The sequence below is a fragment of the Panthera onca genome, chromosome C1 (assembly GCF_046562875.1).
Source record: "Panthera onca isolate mPanOnc1 chromosome C1, mPanOnc1 haplotype 2, whole genome shotgun sequence".
Classification (NCBI taxonomy): Eukaryota; Metazoa; Chordata; class Mammalia; order Carnivora; family Felidae; genus Panthera; species Panthera onca.
In genome coordinates, this window is record NC_138346.1 from 90,311,827 (window position 1) to 90,330,262 (window position 18,436).

Genomic DNA, 18,436 nt, shown 5'->3' on the forward strand with positions numbered 1-18,436 from the left:
AGTACTGAATTAGATCCCAGCCACAAGTCAGTGAGTGAGACAGACTGCCTCTTCTGTGAAACTGAGGTTCTAGAAAGGTAAACAGCAATAAAACAAGGAAGCAAACAAGTGAGCATGCAGATTTATAAGATAATTGTAAGTTTTTGTTGGTCCTGTGAAGGAAGCAAAAGTGAAGCAAAAATAGAGAATGGCAGAGGAGAACTGAGGTCAGGAGTGATTTCTCTGAGGTGATGGTATGTAAACTGAGATTTGAAGGATTAAAAAGAGAAGAGGCTAAGAGGCTATTTCAAACACAAGGGCAGGAGGTACAAAAACCCTGGAACAGGAAAGAGTTAAAGATGTCCAAGGGATTGAAAGACCAGTGTGCTGGCATCAAGGGGACAAGAGGGACAGTGATACAAAGGGAAGATATTTTCTTTATGACTGTTAATATTAGTTTATCCCAGTGCCAAAGAGAAAATATCCTACTCACAAAAACATATCCACTTTCACATTTATGGATATGTGTAAACATCCATTTAAAAGCAGAATATATAGCAACAAGTCAAAAGAGGTCAACTGTAATTATATGTTTAATATTTATACCTTTCTACCAATAAACAAAAGGTCCTTTTCCTCTGACTTCCAGGACACTGAATTATTCTGGCTCCCTTCTTACCTCTCTTGAAGCAATTCTGTCTTCTTTGTGAGATACTCTTTCTCTATTTCTTCTGGATAACTCATTCTCCACTTCCCACTATACACACCCTCCACGGTGATTCATAATTCCTCAACCTCACTTACCAACTCTATGTTGACTACCCCTACATTTCTGTTCTCAATCCTGGTTTGTCTCCTGAGTTCGAGACATAGATCCCACTGCACAATTGCAATATCCATGTCTATATCCATGGCAATGTCTGTATCATCTGTATTCCATGGGAATCTCAAACTCAACATGTCCCAAAGTGAACTCACCACCTTCCCCAACTCAAGCAGAGTGGCAACACTATTTTTAATTATTTAATAAACATGTGTGTCATACTTCCTGTATGATGGTCAATCCTATTTACATTACTATGACGTAATATTAATGATGACACTCATTTTATGGATGTGTGAACTGAGACAAAGATAACTAATTTGCCAAAGGATATATTGCTAATCTGAGGTTTAGACAAAGATAGCCTGGCTCCGGAGTCTATTCTCTCAACTGCTGTGCTATCCCCAGGAGAAGGTCTCTTCAATAGAACAATTTGATAATATAGTCCTTTCTAATGGGGAGGTGTTACCTAAAGAGGCTTCAGAACAGTGTTGCAAAGGAAGGTTTGTTCTATGTGAGAAGGTTATTGAGATGTTGAGATATCATCTCCATCTTTAATAAGTACAGAATGTGCTTTTTAAAAAAAAATCAGTTTAGAACAATCCACCAATAACTTACTGCTAAAAAAATCACCTGCAAAAGACCTTGATTGATATATGTTACAATATATTTACTTCTATATATTCTACTTTGGAAAAAAAATTACTTTGATAAATATCTGTCTTATAATTCTAAAAGTATATGTTGTTGACAATGATTCCCTCCAATATAAAATTTTATGAAACCAAATTTTTAAAACTTGCCCAACTGCCACCCTGAATTAGTTATTGGCTACACTAAGCATTATTGCAGTTACCTTAATTGGTTGTATAAACTTTAGAAGTCTAGACTCTTAAACAGAGTGCTGCAATGTAAGCAACTGGAACTGCCATCTGTGATGGGAGAAAGAAAAAGAAAAAGGTTGGTAAGTTTTTGAGCATGTATGTATAACAGCATATCTACCTTATATGGGAATTAAACTATATACAACAAATACATCTTATAATAATATGCAATTGCAGTGAGGGGAAGTAACTTTATGTACCTTAAAACCAGGATTGGTAAGTATTTAACATCTACCAATTTACCAGATATTTTAGCAAAAAACAAAAAAGAAGGATAATGAAGTAAGGATATTTATAAAGTCATGATCAGTCAGTTGAAGTCAGAGTTTATGAAGAGACCAAGCTGTTCACTGGTATTTAAAACTTGTGAATAAATGTTAATTACTATCCAAGGTGCCAGATTCTCTACTTTCATTAATTACTAATAAATTACACATTCATATAAAGTTCACTTTCCCAAAACCAAGATGGTAATATAATACCAAACTCACTAAGTAGTATAGTTTGGTAAGAATATGAAATAATAAAATGAATTTTACACTTTAGGAACAGACTACATAAGGCAAGTCATATTTTTTTTCTTGCATGGAAGATGTAGTTATTTGGTTATTTTAAACAAATGATGTTTAAAGTTCCAAATTGGATTATGTTACACATGAGATTTCCTTAATAAAGACTTTCTGGTATCTTGGTAAGCGATCTCCAGGATGGACTATTTTTCACATAGATATCTTCTGTCTAGAGTTATCAAAACTGATCTTACTGTTCTATTGTCCCTAAGCAGCTGCTTATTGTGCTAAACATTACCATTCATTTCTGCCACAGTATTTTACATGCCCATGTATGTGCAGAGGGAGATTAATATATTTAATAATTCCTAATGTTTCATTCTTGAGCCATTCGAGATCCCCGCATTAAATTTCAATTAGTTTGGGGTTTCATTTGTTTTAGTTTCCACATGACTCTACTGAATCAACCAGATGCTATTCTAAATAGACAAAGCCTTTGTCTCAAGATATTTGTTGGAAAAGTTAACATTAGGTGCTTGATAGAGCAACTTCATACTCCTGTTATTAAGCAAACCTCACATTCAAGTTTCTTCCTGCATAAGTTACATAACTATAGGTGTGTCTTCCTATGGATCATGTTATCAGCAAAGGGGTATTGTCTCCTCCCTCTCTTGGTGGGAGGGGGGTGGGAGAAAAAGGTTGCTATTGTTGCCAAGCTAGAAAAGGAGGGCAGAGGTTCTCAATTTTGTTTCTCCCCTATGTTCAGATGCATAAAAACTAAGACCCAGTTGCTCTGACCACTCTTGAAGATCTATTCCATAGATATTTTATTCCATTTTGAAGATAGGTGATAGAACCTAAGATCATTTTTTAAAATACATGGGGAAAAAAAGGTGAAAATGGACATTTATAACAAAACCAACTTCTCAGATCTACTTTGCTGAAACTATTCTGGGGCTAGAACCTAAGAAAACAATCCCTTTTGCTCTTCCTCTCCCCCCCCCCACCCCGCCCCGCATTTTGTTGAATCAAGCTAACAGGCCTGTGTAGTAGGTCTTCTTGTCTGTTTTATTGATGAGGAGCATGAGCCTCAAGTTTTAAATAACCTATCCAAGGTCTCAATCTATGTTGTGAAACTGATATTTAAGCCTATGTCCATCTGAATCCAATGCTGATGACCTTCCATTTGACTAGGCTGCCATCAGATGCCTAGATACACTAGGCACATGTACTCATTGAGAGAGAGTATTTATAGCTAAAGGAACAACAGTAAAGGTGGGATTATGGCCAGTGGAATTGTATAAATTTGTGTTCAGTCACCACTGATTTACAAGAAGTTACCAGCATGTATTTACTTCTATCATTGCAAGTAAATGTGTATAGTGAGAATCAGACTCTGCCTGACAAAGATAACAGTATTTCTAAACCTCAAGGTATTTAACAGCAACACATAAATGAAAGATATCTAAAGAAACATTTCCAGCAAATCAGTATTTAATACAAGAGTGATTTTTCACTAACATAGTTATGAATTAGGAATATAGATGTTTGGCCTGAGCTTTACTTTCATTACATCAGTGGTCAAATGATTTAGTGTAATAAGGTGTTCAGTTATATAAATCTTTAATTCACTTTATTTATGTGTTCTCCTATTCATTTTTTTTTTTTTTAATAGGAAGCATTGCCATCATTGTGCCTCTTGTCCTCCTGGTGACTTTGATAACAACCTTAGTAATTGGTTTAGTGCTTTGTAAAAGAAAAAGAAGGTAAGATTCAATCATTTAGACAGTCAGTAAATAAATTACACACACAGTTACAGAAATGTAGGAATGTTTTCCTTTTAATTCTTAAAAACATTAGTTATTCCAACTGCAAAATCTTGTTTTCAAACCATTTTATCGTGAGTAAAATTCAGACAGCTCTTCTCCCTTGTTATGTTGATGGAATGGCTCCATTTATATACTCTAACAAAACTAACAAGGGGACATATTAATTAAAATTTCAGTAGAATTTTACATTTGTGGTAGTTTTTCCATGAAACATCAAGAGTCTCTGAAGTGTATCCTATTATCTTAATGTGTAGGATTAGTAATGTCAATACAATGATACTGAATATGTGTTGTATATCACAAATTGTGCATTAAATTCACAAATTCTGTATTTATTTTATATATTCCTGGAAGTATAATTTTTCCATTATTTGAACAGGCAATTATAAAGATCTGGAAGCAGTAGGTTGTCTATAGAGTTATTATCCAGAACCAAGGATGACCTGGGTATTGAAAACAATCTATTTCAAAGATTCTTTATCACTATTTGTTAGTCATGGTTTTCAGAAATAAAGGGTAAAATTTAATTTAAAAAATTATTAAGAGGGCCCCTGGATGGCTCAGTTGGTTGAACATCCAACTTCAGCTCAGGTCTTGATCTCACAACTCCTGAGTTTGAGCCCTGCACTGGGTTCTGTGCTGACAGCTCAGAGCCTGGAGTCTGCTTCTGATTCTGTGTCTCTCTCGCTCTCTGCCCCTCCCCCACTCGTGTTCTGTCTCTCTCTCTCTCAAAAATAAGTAAACATTAAATTTTTTTTAATTATTAACTAGTGAATATTCAATTTCAACTAATGTATTAGCTATTTAGGAGGAATATGTTCCAAGTGCATTTTTTATTGTTAAGTCTACTTTTGGGAAAAAACTTAATCACATTTAGACATTTTTTTGTCCTTCCATGACTTGAAAATATCATTTAACTGCACTTTATTTATTAACTTTCTGTGATTTATATTAAAATAAGACAGTAAACCTACAAATATGATAGTTTTATGTATCATGATCGTAATACTGAGACAACTTAATGTTCACATATTCTAGGACAAAAACTATTAGAAGACAGCCTATTATCAATGGAGGAATCAATGTAGAAATTGGCAATCCATCTTATAACATGTATGAGGTGGATCATGATCACAACGATGGAGGTCTTTTAGATCCTGGGTTTATGGTAGATGCAACAAAGGTAATATGTTTTAAGACGGTGGACAGTAAGCATTAACATTCTTGAGTTGCTTATCTGTAATACAGTCCTTAATTTTATCAGCATTTCTTTTATCTGAAGTTATAGTAAAGAACTTTAGGATGCATTGAATGTTATAGTCTCTTTTAAAGAAAAAATAAAATTAAGGACTGCATTCACCTGAAGCATGAAGTTAAGATAACATGTTTTGGAAAATATGTATTTATTCATTCATTTCATTTATATAAGTATAATTTACTTAAAATAATGTCTTATTCAAATATGTTGAGATGCTAGCACATCTGTATATACAGCGTAGTAGAAAAATACTGTCTGATTTATTTTTTAATAATAAGAAGAGTGCAGTACTTCATTGTCACAATAAGTATTTTATTTCCAGTAGTGCTTCATTGATTCAACTAAGCTGTGTCCTTGAATTTGCTTGTAATCAAATTACTTTTCAAAAATATTTTTTCTATGCACTAGAATAGCCCTCCTATTAATTTGGGTAATGTTGTGATACACATAGTCTAAAAATCTGCCTTTTTTGGGTAAAGTTTCTGTTATTGTATGCTCAGATTAGCACTTTTTAAGAGAAATAGATAAATGATGCAATTCTCCAGATAAAGTAAACTTGCTAAGATTCACTATGCTGTATTATCTTCATATTTTGCATGATAATTATAGAATATTTTATTATGAATTAAGAGCATCATTTTGCTTATTATAGAATGATTTTCCTTAGCTTATTCATTCATTTATTGGATACTTATTTATTTTCTGATATTTTACAAGTGCTTTGTCCAAAAGGTACCTTTATATTGTAAATAATCAAATTGAACAATCTATGTCCAAATGGTTTTGCACTCATAGCAAGAGCTGTTCCCAAAGATGTTGAATTACCGTCCCATTCATTCAAGCTAGTTCTGAATCTATGGCCACACTCTCTAAGCCTGAAAATGATGGTCAAACATTTGTTTCTCTGAAAAGGAATCAATTATTATTGCATGTATAAATTTTTACACTATCAGAGGCTATTGTAGTGATTTTTTTCCTAATTAGAAATAAATTTACATTAATTATTAATTCATTAACTAACTCCTACATTTTAAATCATGAAATAAATCCTGGAAACCTAAGTGTCAGTGTTTTCTACTTAAAATTAAAAGTCTATATACTTTATGCACATTAGAATTTGATACTTTTTCTATGAAGAAGAAAGACATCTTAAATAATAGAATTCTCATATTCTTTGAATTTTTCTTAGGAAAAAAGTACAGTTTAAGTATAATATTAACTGATAAGGACCTACTTTATGTAGTTTTCATAAGAAGGAGAGTTCTCATTTTCCCCATAATTTTTATTTCTGGTGATAGAATTAGGTAAATTTTGGAGAAAGAAAATAGCTTTTCAGTACTCCATTTAAAAATTTTTCCACATTTACTCTAGGAAGATAAAAACTATGCTTCAGTGCCCCTCAAATATACTTTTAATGTACTTTGCACATAACACTCAGTAAATATTTATTTACACTAAATATTTATTTACCAATTTGCTGACTGATTGACCAAAATTACCTTAATGTGACTTAAATGGCTGAGTCTAGTTAGCTTCTGATTTTTGAAACGTAAATATGAGTTGTTGCCTAAGAAGTAACTGCAATAAACACAGCTAGTCCTATTAGGTATAAACACTTTTGGAAAGCAGAAGGCCACACCAAAGCAACCTTAATGATCAAATGTTTTTCATAGAGTATTTGCTGTGTCACAGTGGTTTGGTAGAGTCATGACGTGATCCCATAAAAATTGTGTTAACACATAAAGACGATTTTATAGAACAGTCATTTTCATTATTTTCAAAATGGATAAAATTTATATTTCAATCATACCTTCTAATCAAAATAACTGAAATAGTAAATAAAGTTAATAAAAAGATTTGCCTATGGAGGCAATTAGAGAATAGTTTGAAAATTACAAAAAAAAGTGAAATTAGTATTTACTAATTCATCTCAAATCTTACTTATTTTCAATATTTTTATAAAAATGAGATCTTTATAGAGGAAAATAAAGAGGCAATATTGACCTAATTTTATACTTAAAATCTTTCTCTGAGACCCTTGCCCTTCTCCAAACTTTGTGATTATTCAATGTTAAGAGTTGATAGTTAATTTTTTTTCAATTCACCTTTAACGTACTTTAGAGTATGTATATTCATTAATATTTGTATGCTCTTCAACTTTTCATCCAGTACTTTTCCCCATTTTGGGCCACTAATGAATACTCTATCCTGAATATGAGTGTTACCAGATTGGCTAATTCTGCCCTTAGACCCAGAAAACTCTAAAGTCAGTATTTTTGCATGAAGACTCAGTGAACTAGTATAAATAGTAATCCATCTGGAAAGTCAGATTTCCAAAACAGATTTTTTTTAAATACCAAATTTTTAATTTTTTAATTTTTTTAAATATACAGTGGTGATGAATCTTCAAATAGAAGCAGTCAGAGATTTAAGTCTTAAGAATGGGCTACTGTCAAAACTCTTCAAAGAGACAAAACTTTAAGTGAGGGATGCTTGTGGTTTTTTTCACAGAGCTGTTAGCAAAGATACAATTTACTTGGGAAGGATGAAGTTAAATAAATAGAAATGAATGGAGGTCTCTAGATGCATGGCATGTCTATCAGTAAGCTGCACATAATAGAAATGTCTACTTGTGAAGCACAGATCCAATATTGTTTTTTCTTAATCTATTAAAGTTACTCTGCATGCACTGTTCATGCCCCAGGGCTAATGATTTTTTTATACTATTTTTATGACTTAATATGAGTTTATGTTAATGAAAATCATTCCATGATATTAGATCAGAAACTAAAATTCTCTGTTTACATACAGGCCAGGTACATAGGGGGAGGGTCCAGCGCTTTCAAGCTTCCACACACAGCGCCGCCCATCTACCTAAACTCTGATTTGAAAGGACCACTTACTGCTGGGGTGAGAGAAGAAAGTTCATTATTCCATATCCATTCCATCACAGAACCCCTCACAATGAAAGATGATGGCTAGACTTAGATAAGGGCTGTCTTTAATTGAGTTTTAATTAACAAGAGGTTTCAAAACAGCATTAAAATCAGGACTTATGTTTTATGTCTTGCCTATGCAAGATCATATATAAGACATGTTATCATTTTAGACAAGCTATTAAGTAGAAATACCTCTTCTGCTGATTTTGAAAATGTCACAGCACTTTAACAATAAAAATGAGTATTGGCTATTCTTAGAAATCTCTAGTCAGAAATTTAAATAATTTAAACTGAAATTCATGTTTGATTTGATTTGCCTCCTATTAAGATGTTTTCTTGAGTGGATACAAGTTTGATATCCAATTAAATAAAAATATATTACAAAATGTGGTGTCATATTGAGAAATTAGAAATGGTCTAATGAAACCCTTCTTAAACATTTTTTTTTAATTGAGTAACAAGTTTTTAGAGGAAGGTACTCAGTCTACAGTTGCATGGTGCATGGTGGATGAAAGAGGGATAAAATAGGGGTATCAAGATTCCTAGGGATACATATGTTCTCCCTTGAACCTCTCTCCCATCAGCTGTTGTCCATTCTCATTCTTTATCATGTTTGTCTCATTCGCATGACTCAAAGATTATATATTTCTTGTTCATAACTAAGATTTAGTGTTCTGCTTTTAGGAAGACGAAACAAAACTAAACAAAGACTAGGCAATGAATTCTTGGGTTAAGTTTCAACTCATAAAATCATGAACATTGCATGTTTTTCAACTGAAAGAGATCACTTCTGCATGTCTCAATTCCACTTCACAGTGCTCTATCTATGAAAATTAAGAAGACTGTGGACTTCACAATTCCTTGAAAGAATCCAAAATACTTCCTGTGATAAATACATATAGGTTGTCTGAAGCAAAAATATTGTCTTTATTTTAAAGTCTATTCCACCAATATACTTTACTGTTATTTTCTTTGTTTCCTATTTTTGACTTCATAGTGGAAAATTATAAGCCTCAAGCAATTAGATGACTTTCTGTAAACACATATTTCCTGCTGCTGCTATGGCAATAAGGGGACAAACACATTGACTGGAAATGAGATGATTTAGTCTAATGTTTTACACTTTTAAATAAGTCTCAGTGAATATTGTTATCACAAAGATATCCTTGGGCTTTTACTATCATGTCAAAGCTCCACTTAGATTCCCAAGTTACCTGAAAAACGTACAATTATGTTTTAATCTGACACCATGCAGAAGTCAACTAAAGCCTGTCAACAGAATTTAAATTACATTTATATAATTACTATTTAGCAAATTAAATGTATTTCCTATAAATGTTGTTAACATTAAAAGACAAATATCCTAGAAAATAACTAATGTGTTCAAAACTGATAATAAAGTTGTATTTATCTCTTTTTTCTCTCCTTCAGCCAACAAATTACTCCAATCCAGTGTATGCAAAATTATATATGGATGGGCAAAACTGTCGAAACTCCTTAGGAAGTGTTGATGAAAGGAAAGAACTGCTTCCAAAGAAAATAGAAATTGGGATAAGAGAGACAGTGGCATAATCAGCTATACCTTTTATATGCTGTATAAATGTATAAAATATAAGGATGACTTTTGTATGTTCCAATAGTATTTTACTTGTTTTGGCATCAGCATTACCTCTTTCTTTATCTTTTTCCTGGTTAATTGTTTTCTGAGTTTTCTGGGTTTTGTTTTTTGCTGATGACTGTTGATTGACCATTTGTATGGTATTTTTATGAAAAAGAACTGCACTACAATACAATTTACAACAATGCTGCTGATATGATTCACCTTTGAATTTGTTAAAATTAAAAACAACATATTCCTTTGTAGTGTGAATATGAGCAATCTATTTTGTATGAACTTTTTTGGTTCTACTTAATCAACAAAGAGAATCTCTGCACTTTTTCACTGTATGATCTGGAAGCTGTAAAACAATGTCATTTTATTTTTCCATTTAAATTGATGGAAGAATGATTGAATGGTCAACTCTCTTCTTTGTGCCCATTTAGATTGATTCAGACTGCTGAAAATATCCAGCCCTCACAAGTCCAGCATCACCTGCTTTGAAATTAGCCTTAGATTGCCACATGATAGATGAGAATTTTGAGGAAAAACTTTTAAAAACATATAAAATTAATAATGTGCATGGATACATACGACTACATTTGCCAAAATTTAGTGTACTCTATGTGATATACTAAACATATACACCCTGTAAACAATAGTTATATTTAGGTGGTAGAACATAGCAAAAAATATAATCAGAAGCGGAAAGACCACACCTGCTATGGGATAAGACCTTTTGTTCTCCCTCAGTCCTGAGGTCAACAGCCAGCAGAGAGCACAACAGGGCATTGGCTACGCATGCCTTAGGAAGTTCTTCCCAGTCATGTGCATTTTGTGGAAGATTAACCCAACCCCCTACCACACAGAACACTGAACAATAATATATAAGCACACAAATTGATGACAGAATTTCAATTATGTGAATGCATTCTCTTTGCTAGGTCAAAAGGAACGGCAAAACAGCCATTGCCATGTAGAGTACTTGGGAAATATTTTCAATACACAATATGGCTAACCCATCACTTGCCCTATTCAAAATGTATTCTTAAAGGACTTTCCAAGTTATAGAAGAAAACTTATCTACCCCAACTCAAAGGTGGAGAGTAGAAATGCTGACCAGTTACTCTGGTACTCCGGTTTCTTTGGTTTATGCAAAACACATGGACCCCATTCACTCTTTGGTTTATTTGTTTTCAAATTTTGATTGAAACAAGTACAATTTATTTAAGTTGTATAAAAAGGATAGCATTTTTATACAGATATCTTTAAAGGCACAAAAGATTTATTCACAAGGTATGGAGGGCTTTTTGTTCCTCTGATAGACATGACTGACTTTTAGCTGTCATAATGTATTAACCTAACAGATGAAATATGTTTGTGGTTGCTCTTTATCCCTTTGTACAAGCATTAAAAAAACCTGCTGTTTTATAAAGAGACTTTTTGTTGTACTATGTGCATGCATACTACCTATTTCTAAACTTTGCCATATTGAGGCCTTTATAAACTATTGATTTATGTAATACTAGTGCAATTTTGCTTGAACGATGTTATGCATATCATAAACTTTTTCAGGTTCTTGTTTAAGTACATTTTTTAAATTGAACAGTATTTTTCATTTTGGTTATAATAGTCATTTTGCCTATGTTTCTACAATGAAGTGTTAAATACTTTATAAAAAATTGTTGACTGACTTATTTAAATGAAATTCTACATATTTAAGTGCTTGTGTTGGGTAATTTTTAAAAGAAAAGTCCTTTCTTTGTGCAGTGTAATATTCTTAGGAAACTATTTCAGTAAACATGAGACATAATTTCGTTACATCCTTAGAACATACTTTCTGGGGTAGGATTGATTTCATTACATCACTTATAAAAGCACAACAGAGAAAGTATTTTCTCTCTTCTTGAAGCAGAAACATTTTCCTTACTTTATATTTCCCCTCCATCTTACATTGCTTATTGCAGACTCTTGTATTGCAATAGAAAGAGAGGTAGGTTTTTTATCCAGTAGTGTGACAATTGTATTGAAATAAGCCAAAACTCTTCTGCCCTTCCCATTCTCAAAAAGTGTACTTTGTGCAAAACTCAGATTCCATTAGATGCTAGTTAGGCATTGTTTTGTGTTTGAATGGTTACTGCTATGCCTACCTGGAGTATCGGAATGGAGAAGTACATATAGGTGGGTCTGATTTACTGAAGCTATCACTGAGTTATGTTAGTTATATTATCTAAAGGGGCTTTTTGTATCAGAGCTTTATAAATGTAACTGAAATTATTATTTGAAAGAAACAGAACCTATAGACTGAAGTGATCTTAATACAATTAATAGTGGTATAAATATCTAGCAAATCATATATGATACACAGCCAACAAACCGACACTCAGAATCTGGCACAATGACCTGTTTTCTCACTAGGACATTGATGCAAGCCACAGTTGAGAGAGCTCAGGATACTTTTTAACCCCTACATTCCATCTACATAGGTCGTTATGTCCACATTATGCTTCACCATCCCATGTTAGTTCATTCAAGTCTGCATCAGAGTTCATTGTCTTTCTTTCTGCCGTTACTTTGCCTTCAGTCCTTACAGGACAAAGATATTTTTTCAACTACTTAAATTTATTTATATAGCTCTAGCTCTTTCTGTTTCAAGTTTCTTATGCAAGAAATTCAGGTGTATAATTCTCCTCCACAGTGACCATACTTTATAAATGCCATCACCAAAATGCTTCCTAAAATATACCTTTGAGCTCTGATGGAACATATTTTCTAAAAATGGGTGCTTCATTGTAAATTCTCCTTCCTACCCAAATGATTATTCATCCAAAGTAGGGGTTTTAAACCTCTTGATGTTTGGGGCCAGTTGATTCTCTGTTGTCCTTTACAAGGTTGGATAGTTAGCAGGACTCTGCCTTCTGTCCATTAGATGCTACTAGTACCACCCAAAGTTGCAACAACCAAAATGCCTACAGACTTTGCCAAACTTCTCCTGAGGAACAAAACTGCACTTTTATTTAGAACAGATGATCTAGAGCTATGTTCTGCCTTCCACTATTAAAAAAGTCTCAGCTGTAACAGCTAACCCTCAGCATCAAAATAATGGCACTCCCAAGTTTTTAAGTCTTTAATGCTTATGATGTATGAGTTACAGAAATTTGGTATTAGTAAAGTGCCTGTACATTTAAAAAAAAAAAATCACTAAGGGACAAAAGTTTCACTTGGAAACTTTTACAATTTTGTGTAAATTGGGCCATTTTAGTTTATGTAACTTTTATTTGTGGCCATTTAATGTCATTTATGATTGTTTTGTTTTGTGCTTGATTATATGCTTGTTTTGTTGGTTCTTGAGGTTGAGATTTAAGCTTGTACTTTTTTTGTAGGAATGTTACTTTCTATTTTTATGATGACTCATATATGAAGTTCAATATTCAATGTATGTTATAGCTACCATAAGTGAACTATAATATGCAAAATATCCACAATTTCCAAACCCTAACAGGAAAAATTGCTACATGTGATGAAGGGAATAGAAAAAATACACTGCTTATTTTTCTTTATCCTTTCTTGTGTCCATATCTTCACATAGCTACTCTGGATATAAAATCTGATTCCTCTCTAAGAATACTACTACTATTTACAGAGTCAACTCTTTCACGCAGTTTTACTTAAATTAAGAGACAAAGAATCCCGCAGAGTTGAGCAAAATATTAACTGACCACTTTTTGAAAGCTGTATTTTTCATCTTACGCCACATTCCAATTCTCATCAGCTTATTTAATGAAAAATTTTCTCAATATTAGATGATATAATTTAATGTAAATTAGAGTCATTGTTTAAATAGAAATCCTTAAATTATAACTTATAAGAAAAGGAGACACTCAAGCACTTTTTGTGAAGCTGACTACTGGGTAATACAGCAAAAAAAAAAAAAAATGATTTTGTTCTATGTATTTTGAATGTGAGAAAAACAAAAAGAGCCAGAAAATAGTTAATTTTCCACTTCTGCTACCAATTCCATTGCTAACTTAACATATCCAAAAAGCTAACACATCGAGGAAAAGATAAAGTTAATTAACAACTACAGAAGTAGTTTTATTCAGAAAAACATTTAGTTTTTGATAATATAATATCCAGGGGCCCAGGAACATGTACTTCATAATGTGCTGTACATGTATCTAGTCTAAAAAAAAAAAGAAATGAAATAAGTTCTTTGGTTTAAATTTTCTGTATAGATATTACACCTAAGTGGCTGTAATTTATTCTGAAAAATAGTTTCTAGTGATATCATTTTTTTTGTATCCAAAGTGATCAAAAATCAAAAGAAAAATTAGTACTAAAGATGGCCTATTTGATAAATTCTATGCTTAGAATGTATTCATTGTCTCTGACGGATAGTCTGCCCCTTTAGCTGGGGTTTGTAAGATAACGGTGAACTTAAGCAATGCAGTACTGACGCTTTACTCATTTGTTCACTCCAAGATAATTTTTCAGCGTAACAACTTCTGCAGTTTTAATACATAAAGTATGAGCCTCCTGATGCAATTGATTTCCAGACTATTCATGCCATAGTGGCTTGGAAACCAATAATAAAACTGTTGTAAGCTTTCAAAAGATAATGTCCATAGTGAAAACCAGAGACATCTTATTCAGATCGGTAATTTAAGTATGAGTGAGAAAATATTTTTTCACACACAGAATAAACTGTGAAATATAATCAAGAAAAATAATGTAGGAGTTTGGAATATAAGGCTGCTTATGGAGATACTTAAAAGCAATACACAGAAGCACTTGAGTGGCTCAGTTGGTTAAGCTCAGTCCTGATTTTAAGCTCAGGTCATGATCTCACAATTCATGGGATGAGCCCCACATCAGTCTCTGTGCTATCAGCATGGAGCCTCCTTGGGATTCTCTCTCTCCCACTCTGTCCACCCCCCACTCTGTCTCACTCTCTCTCACAATAGAATAAACATGTAAAATATATATACAAAGTTTAGGTTTAGAGTGACTTGACTAATGAGCTAAACATTTCTCAGTGGATAATGTACAAAGATAGGTAGGAAAAAACTGGACAATGAGACTGCAAACAGAAGTAACCTCCATCCCTGCAGTCAGCTAGCATCAATGGTATCTTTGTGGAAATTTATATAAATATACAACAACAACAACCACCTCACGTATTTTCACACACTGACTTTGATCTCCAATTAATTGTGAAGATGGCTCTGCTCTGCTATTTTATGTAAAATTCAATTATGTTTAGCTTCTCTGGATTATAATTTCAGTAGTCAGTACCCTTATCCAGAATGATAACTAATCCCTAGTTTCTTATTCCTAAATATAAAATCATATTTCTTTCCATTTGCTTCTTTTTCTCCCCAAAGTGACAGTATAAGAAACCAATATTCCTCTTTGACTATTTTGTCATAACCTGTATTGCTTATTCCATTGTAAAAAAAAAAATTTAGAAAATAAATATTAAAAAAAGAAAAATTACCACTAAGTTAAAGCACAAGAAATAACCAGTTACCATTTTCAAGAATTTTGATTTGTTGTAGATCATGCATAAATTTAAATTTTCTATCCCACTTTTAAAATATAACATTTAACATTGAAATATTTGGTTTTATGTCTTTCTCATGCTTTTATTTAATCACTTATTTTTATTCAGTTTCTGTCTATTTTTATTTTTTTAAATGTTTGTTTATTTACTTTGAGAGAGAGAGAGAGAGAGAGAGACTGAGAATTCCAAGCTGTCTGTCTGCACTGTCACCACAGAGCCTAACACAGGGCTTGATCTCACAGACTGTGAGATCATGACCTGAGCTGAAATCAAAAGTTGGACACTTAACCGACTGACCCACACAGGTGCCCCTCAATTTCTGTTTATTCTATGTTGATTTTATATTGCTTGGTTTTATTTTTCTCTCTTGATTTAAAAGTTATTCATTTATTATTTGTTTTACTGTTAGAATATTTTTAAAGTTAAAAGTATTTAACAATTAATCCAAAGTTTAAAAATAAGTCTTTTTGTTTTTCTTCTAAGATGAGAAGTTTAGCATTCTTAGATTCTCTTAATCTAACCTGCCTTCATAGTCTTTGATATAGTTTGCGGTTTTATCTTCATAATATTTAACTGAATTAGTATTTTTACATTTTTTTGTCTTCTCTTTGTTATTTGGAAATTTTCAACTATTTTTACGTTTAGTATTTCTCTTTTAAAACTCATTATTCCTAGGGACTCCTGGGTGGCTCAGTTGGTTAAGCGTCACACTCTTGATTTCAGCTCAGGTCATGATCTCTTGGGTCATAAGATCAAGCCCCATGTCAGGCTCTGCATTGACAGCACAGAGTCTGCTTGGGATTCTCTCTCTCTCCCTCTCTCTGCCCCTCTTCCACTCTCTCTCCCTCTCAAAATAAGCATTTTTCAAAATACCTTATCAATCCTTTTACTATATGATTTTTTCATTAATTTCTCTAATTCTGACTTATTTTATTGGTATATTTCATCAAACATCCTTATAAAAAACCTTCATCTGTGGTATATTTGCTGAACTGTTGTATTTATACAAATATGTCTCCAAGACCTTAAAATACAAATGTCAACTCAACCCAGTGGAGCTTTTCGCTTCCTCTAAAATTAGGTTGCACCTGCCTCACACTATTTTCTGGTATTCAGTGTTGTTAAGGATAAGTCTGAGACCAAACAGATTTTTCTTTTTTTGTAATATTTCTCCCTAGACTTAAAAGCCCAAAGCTAATTATAATAAAAGTATTTTGCTACATATGTTTTTATTAATTTTTTCTACTTACAATCTGTTTTCATCTGAGATTCGTTTTCTTCAAGATGTCTTTATTATTTCTGTGCAGATTGTTTTATTTACTACACAGAAACAGTAGTTCCTAGGTTAAGTCTTTCTTTTTCTCACATATGTATCATTTTAATAATTTTTCTTGTTTTTCTTTTATTCTAAGAGAGATTTTCAGGTTTCTGATCTGCATTTTTAATTTTCTTTTTTCCCTGCAGACTCAACTGATTTTTCATGTGTGCTTATATGCATGAGTCTCGGAATGAATTTTTCCTTATTTTACTCAGCTTTGTTTTTAACTTAGTTTTTTATTGTCCCGTGTAGTGTCTTTTCTTCTCAGAGCTTTCTGCCGAGGTGTCATAGTATCTATTTCCTGTGTCCTACTCACAATACCAACTAATTTCCAAAATTACCTTTTTCAACAATTCTGTAAGTCTAAGGCATGATGCCCTGATGTCTTTGTTCTATGAAATTAAAAAATAATAATAACAGTTCAAGATGCTTTTTATTTTCTTTCTATTTACCAATGTTTAATTACAGATACAACATTCTACTTCCAGTGATGCCCAGTATACAATATTTATTTGTTTCCACATTCCATCAATTATATGCCTCTTACATAACTTTCTTGGGCCTATAACTGCAGGACTATTTCTCCCTCATTTATCCTAGTGGGTCTTTCCTAGAACCCTATATTATTTTTTTCATACTCATATCCCTATATTTTTATTTACTTAAATAATGACAGAGAAGTACATGAAAACATCAATGCTCCTGTATACCATAATACCAGGATTCTTTCTGTAATTTACACTGAGTTATATTCCCAAATATCTTGTCTTATATTGTGCTCTAACCTTCTGTAAATTTATTAGGGGAGAGACAGGCTTTTTTAGTGTATTCACACCAATTCTCTTTCTTGGAAACCGTCTCAGATATCTGCCCTATTTTCTGGCAGCATCACTCTTTGAAAGAACCTTGGATTGGTAGCAGTGACTGTTCAGTGGAAGGATGGCTAACAACTTCCTTTTCTAATACAGATCCCAAAACTTTGCATCTTGATACAGAGCATGGGGTTTGGGGAGGGGGGATGAGCTAAAAGGGTAAGGGGCATTAAGGAGTCTACTCCTGAATCATTGTTGCACTATATGCTACCTAATTTGGATGTATATTTAAAAAAATTAAATTAGGAGAGGTAGGGAAGATGGCGGTGTAGGAGGATGCTGGGCTCACCTCGTCCTTCTGATCACTTAGATTCCATCCACATCGGCCTAAATAACCCAGAAAACTGCCAGGAGACTAGCAGAGCGGACTCTCTGGAGCCAAGCATAGACAAGAGGCCCACGGAAGAAGGTAGGAAGGGTGGAAAGGCGGTGCGCGCTATACAGACTGGCTCGTGGTAGAGCGGCAGCCCGCCCAGCAAGGTAGAGCCCCAGAGTCTGACTTAAAAAGTGGAGGGGCCAGACTGCATGAGTTCTGACAGCCAGAGGGACTTAACATCTGGAATGTTATAAGTCAATAGCTCTGCTCGGAGAGCAGGAGGGCAACAGGACACCTGGTGGGAAATGTGTTGAGCTCTGGAAGACAGAGCTTAGCTTAGAAGAAAACAAAGGCCCTGGCCAGTGCCATCTCCCTCTCCCATCCCCCAGCCGAAATCCCCAAAGGAACCAGTTCCTGTCACCAAACTTGCTTGCACCGCGCAAACACCCAACGCTGTGCTTCTGTGGATCCATCCCTCTGATGGGTCTGCCTCCCTCCTGGTGCTGCAGGGTCCCTCCTGAAGGGGCCCACCGAAAACAAAGGGAGCTA

The 18,436-nt window shown here is 33.5% G+C and overlaps 1 protein-coding gene and 1 long non-coding RNA gene across 4 annotated transcripts in view; one reads left to right on the forward strand and one right to left on the reverse strand.

Annotated features, from left to right (window-relative positions):
- Positions 1–11,568, forward strand: part of LRP1B (LDL receptor related protein 1B) — a 1,899,539-nt gene extending 1,887,971 nt beyond the window's left edge. Inside the window, exons 89-92 of one of the 3 annotated variants that reach the window (XM_078451331.2) lie at positions 3,871–3,961; positions 5,063–5,207; positions 8,094–8,192; positions 9,653–11,568. In XM_078451331.2, the coding sequence (XP_078307457.2) occupies positions 3,871–3,961; positions 5,063–5,207; positions 8,094–8,192; positions 9,653–9,793 (476 nt within the window). In that variant the 3' untranslated portion in view covers positions 9,794–11,568. The remainder of the gene's footprint in view (positions 1–3,870; positions 3,962–5,062; positions 5,208–8,093; positions 8,193–9,652) is intronic. The other 2 variants (XM_078451333.2, XM_078451332.2) reach the window with 2 other exon arrangements.
- The window catches only part of LOC132673490 (uncharacterized), a 44,673-nt gene that overhangs the window by 1,296 nt on the left and 24,941 nt on the right, over positions 1–18,436 (reverse strand). The window contains exon 2 of the long non-coding RNA XR_013557323.2: positions 1,659–1,734. This is a non-coding gene — a long non-coding RNA (uncharacterized LOC132673490). The remainder of the gene's footprint in view (positions 1–1,658; positions 1,735–18,436) is intronic.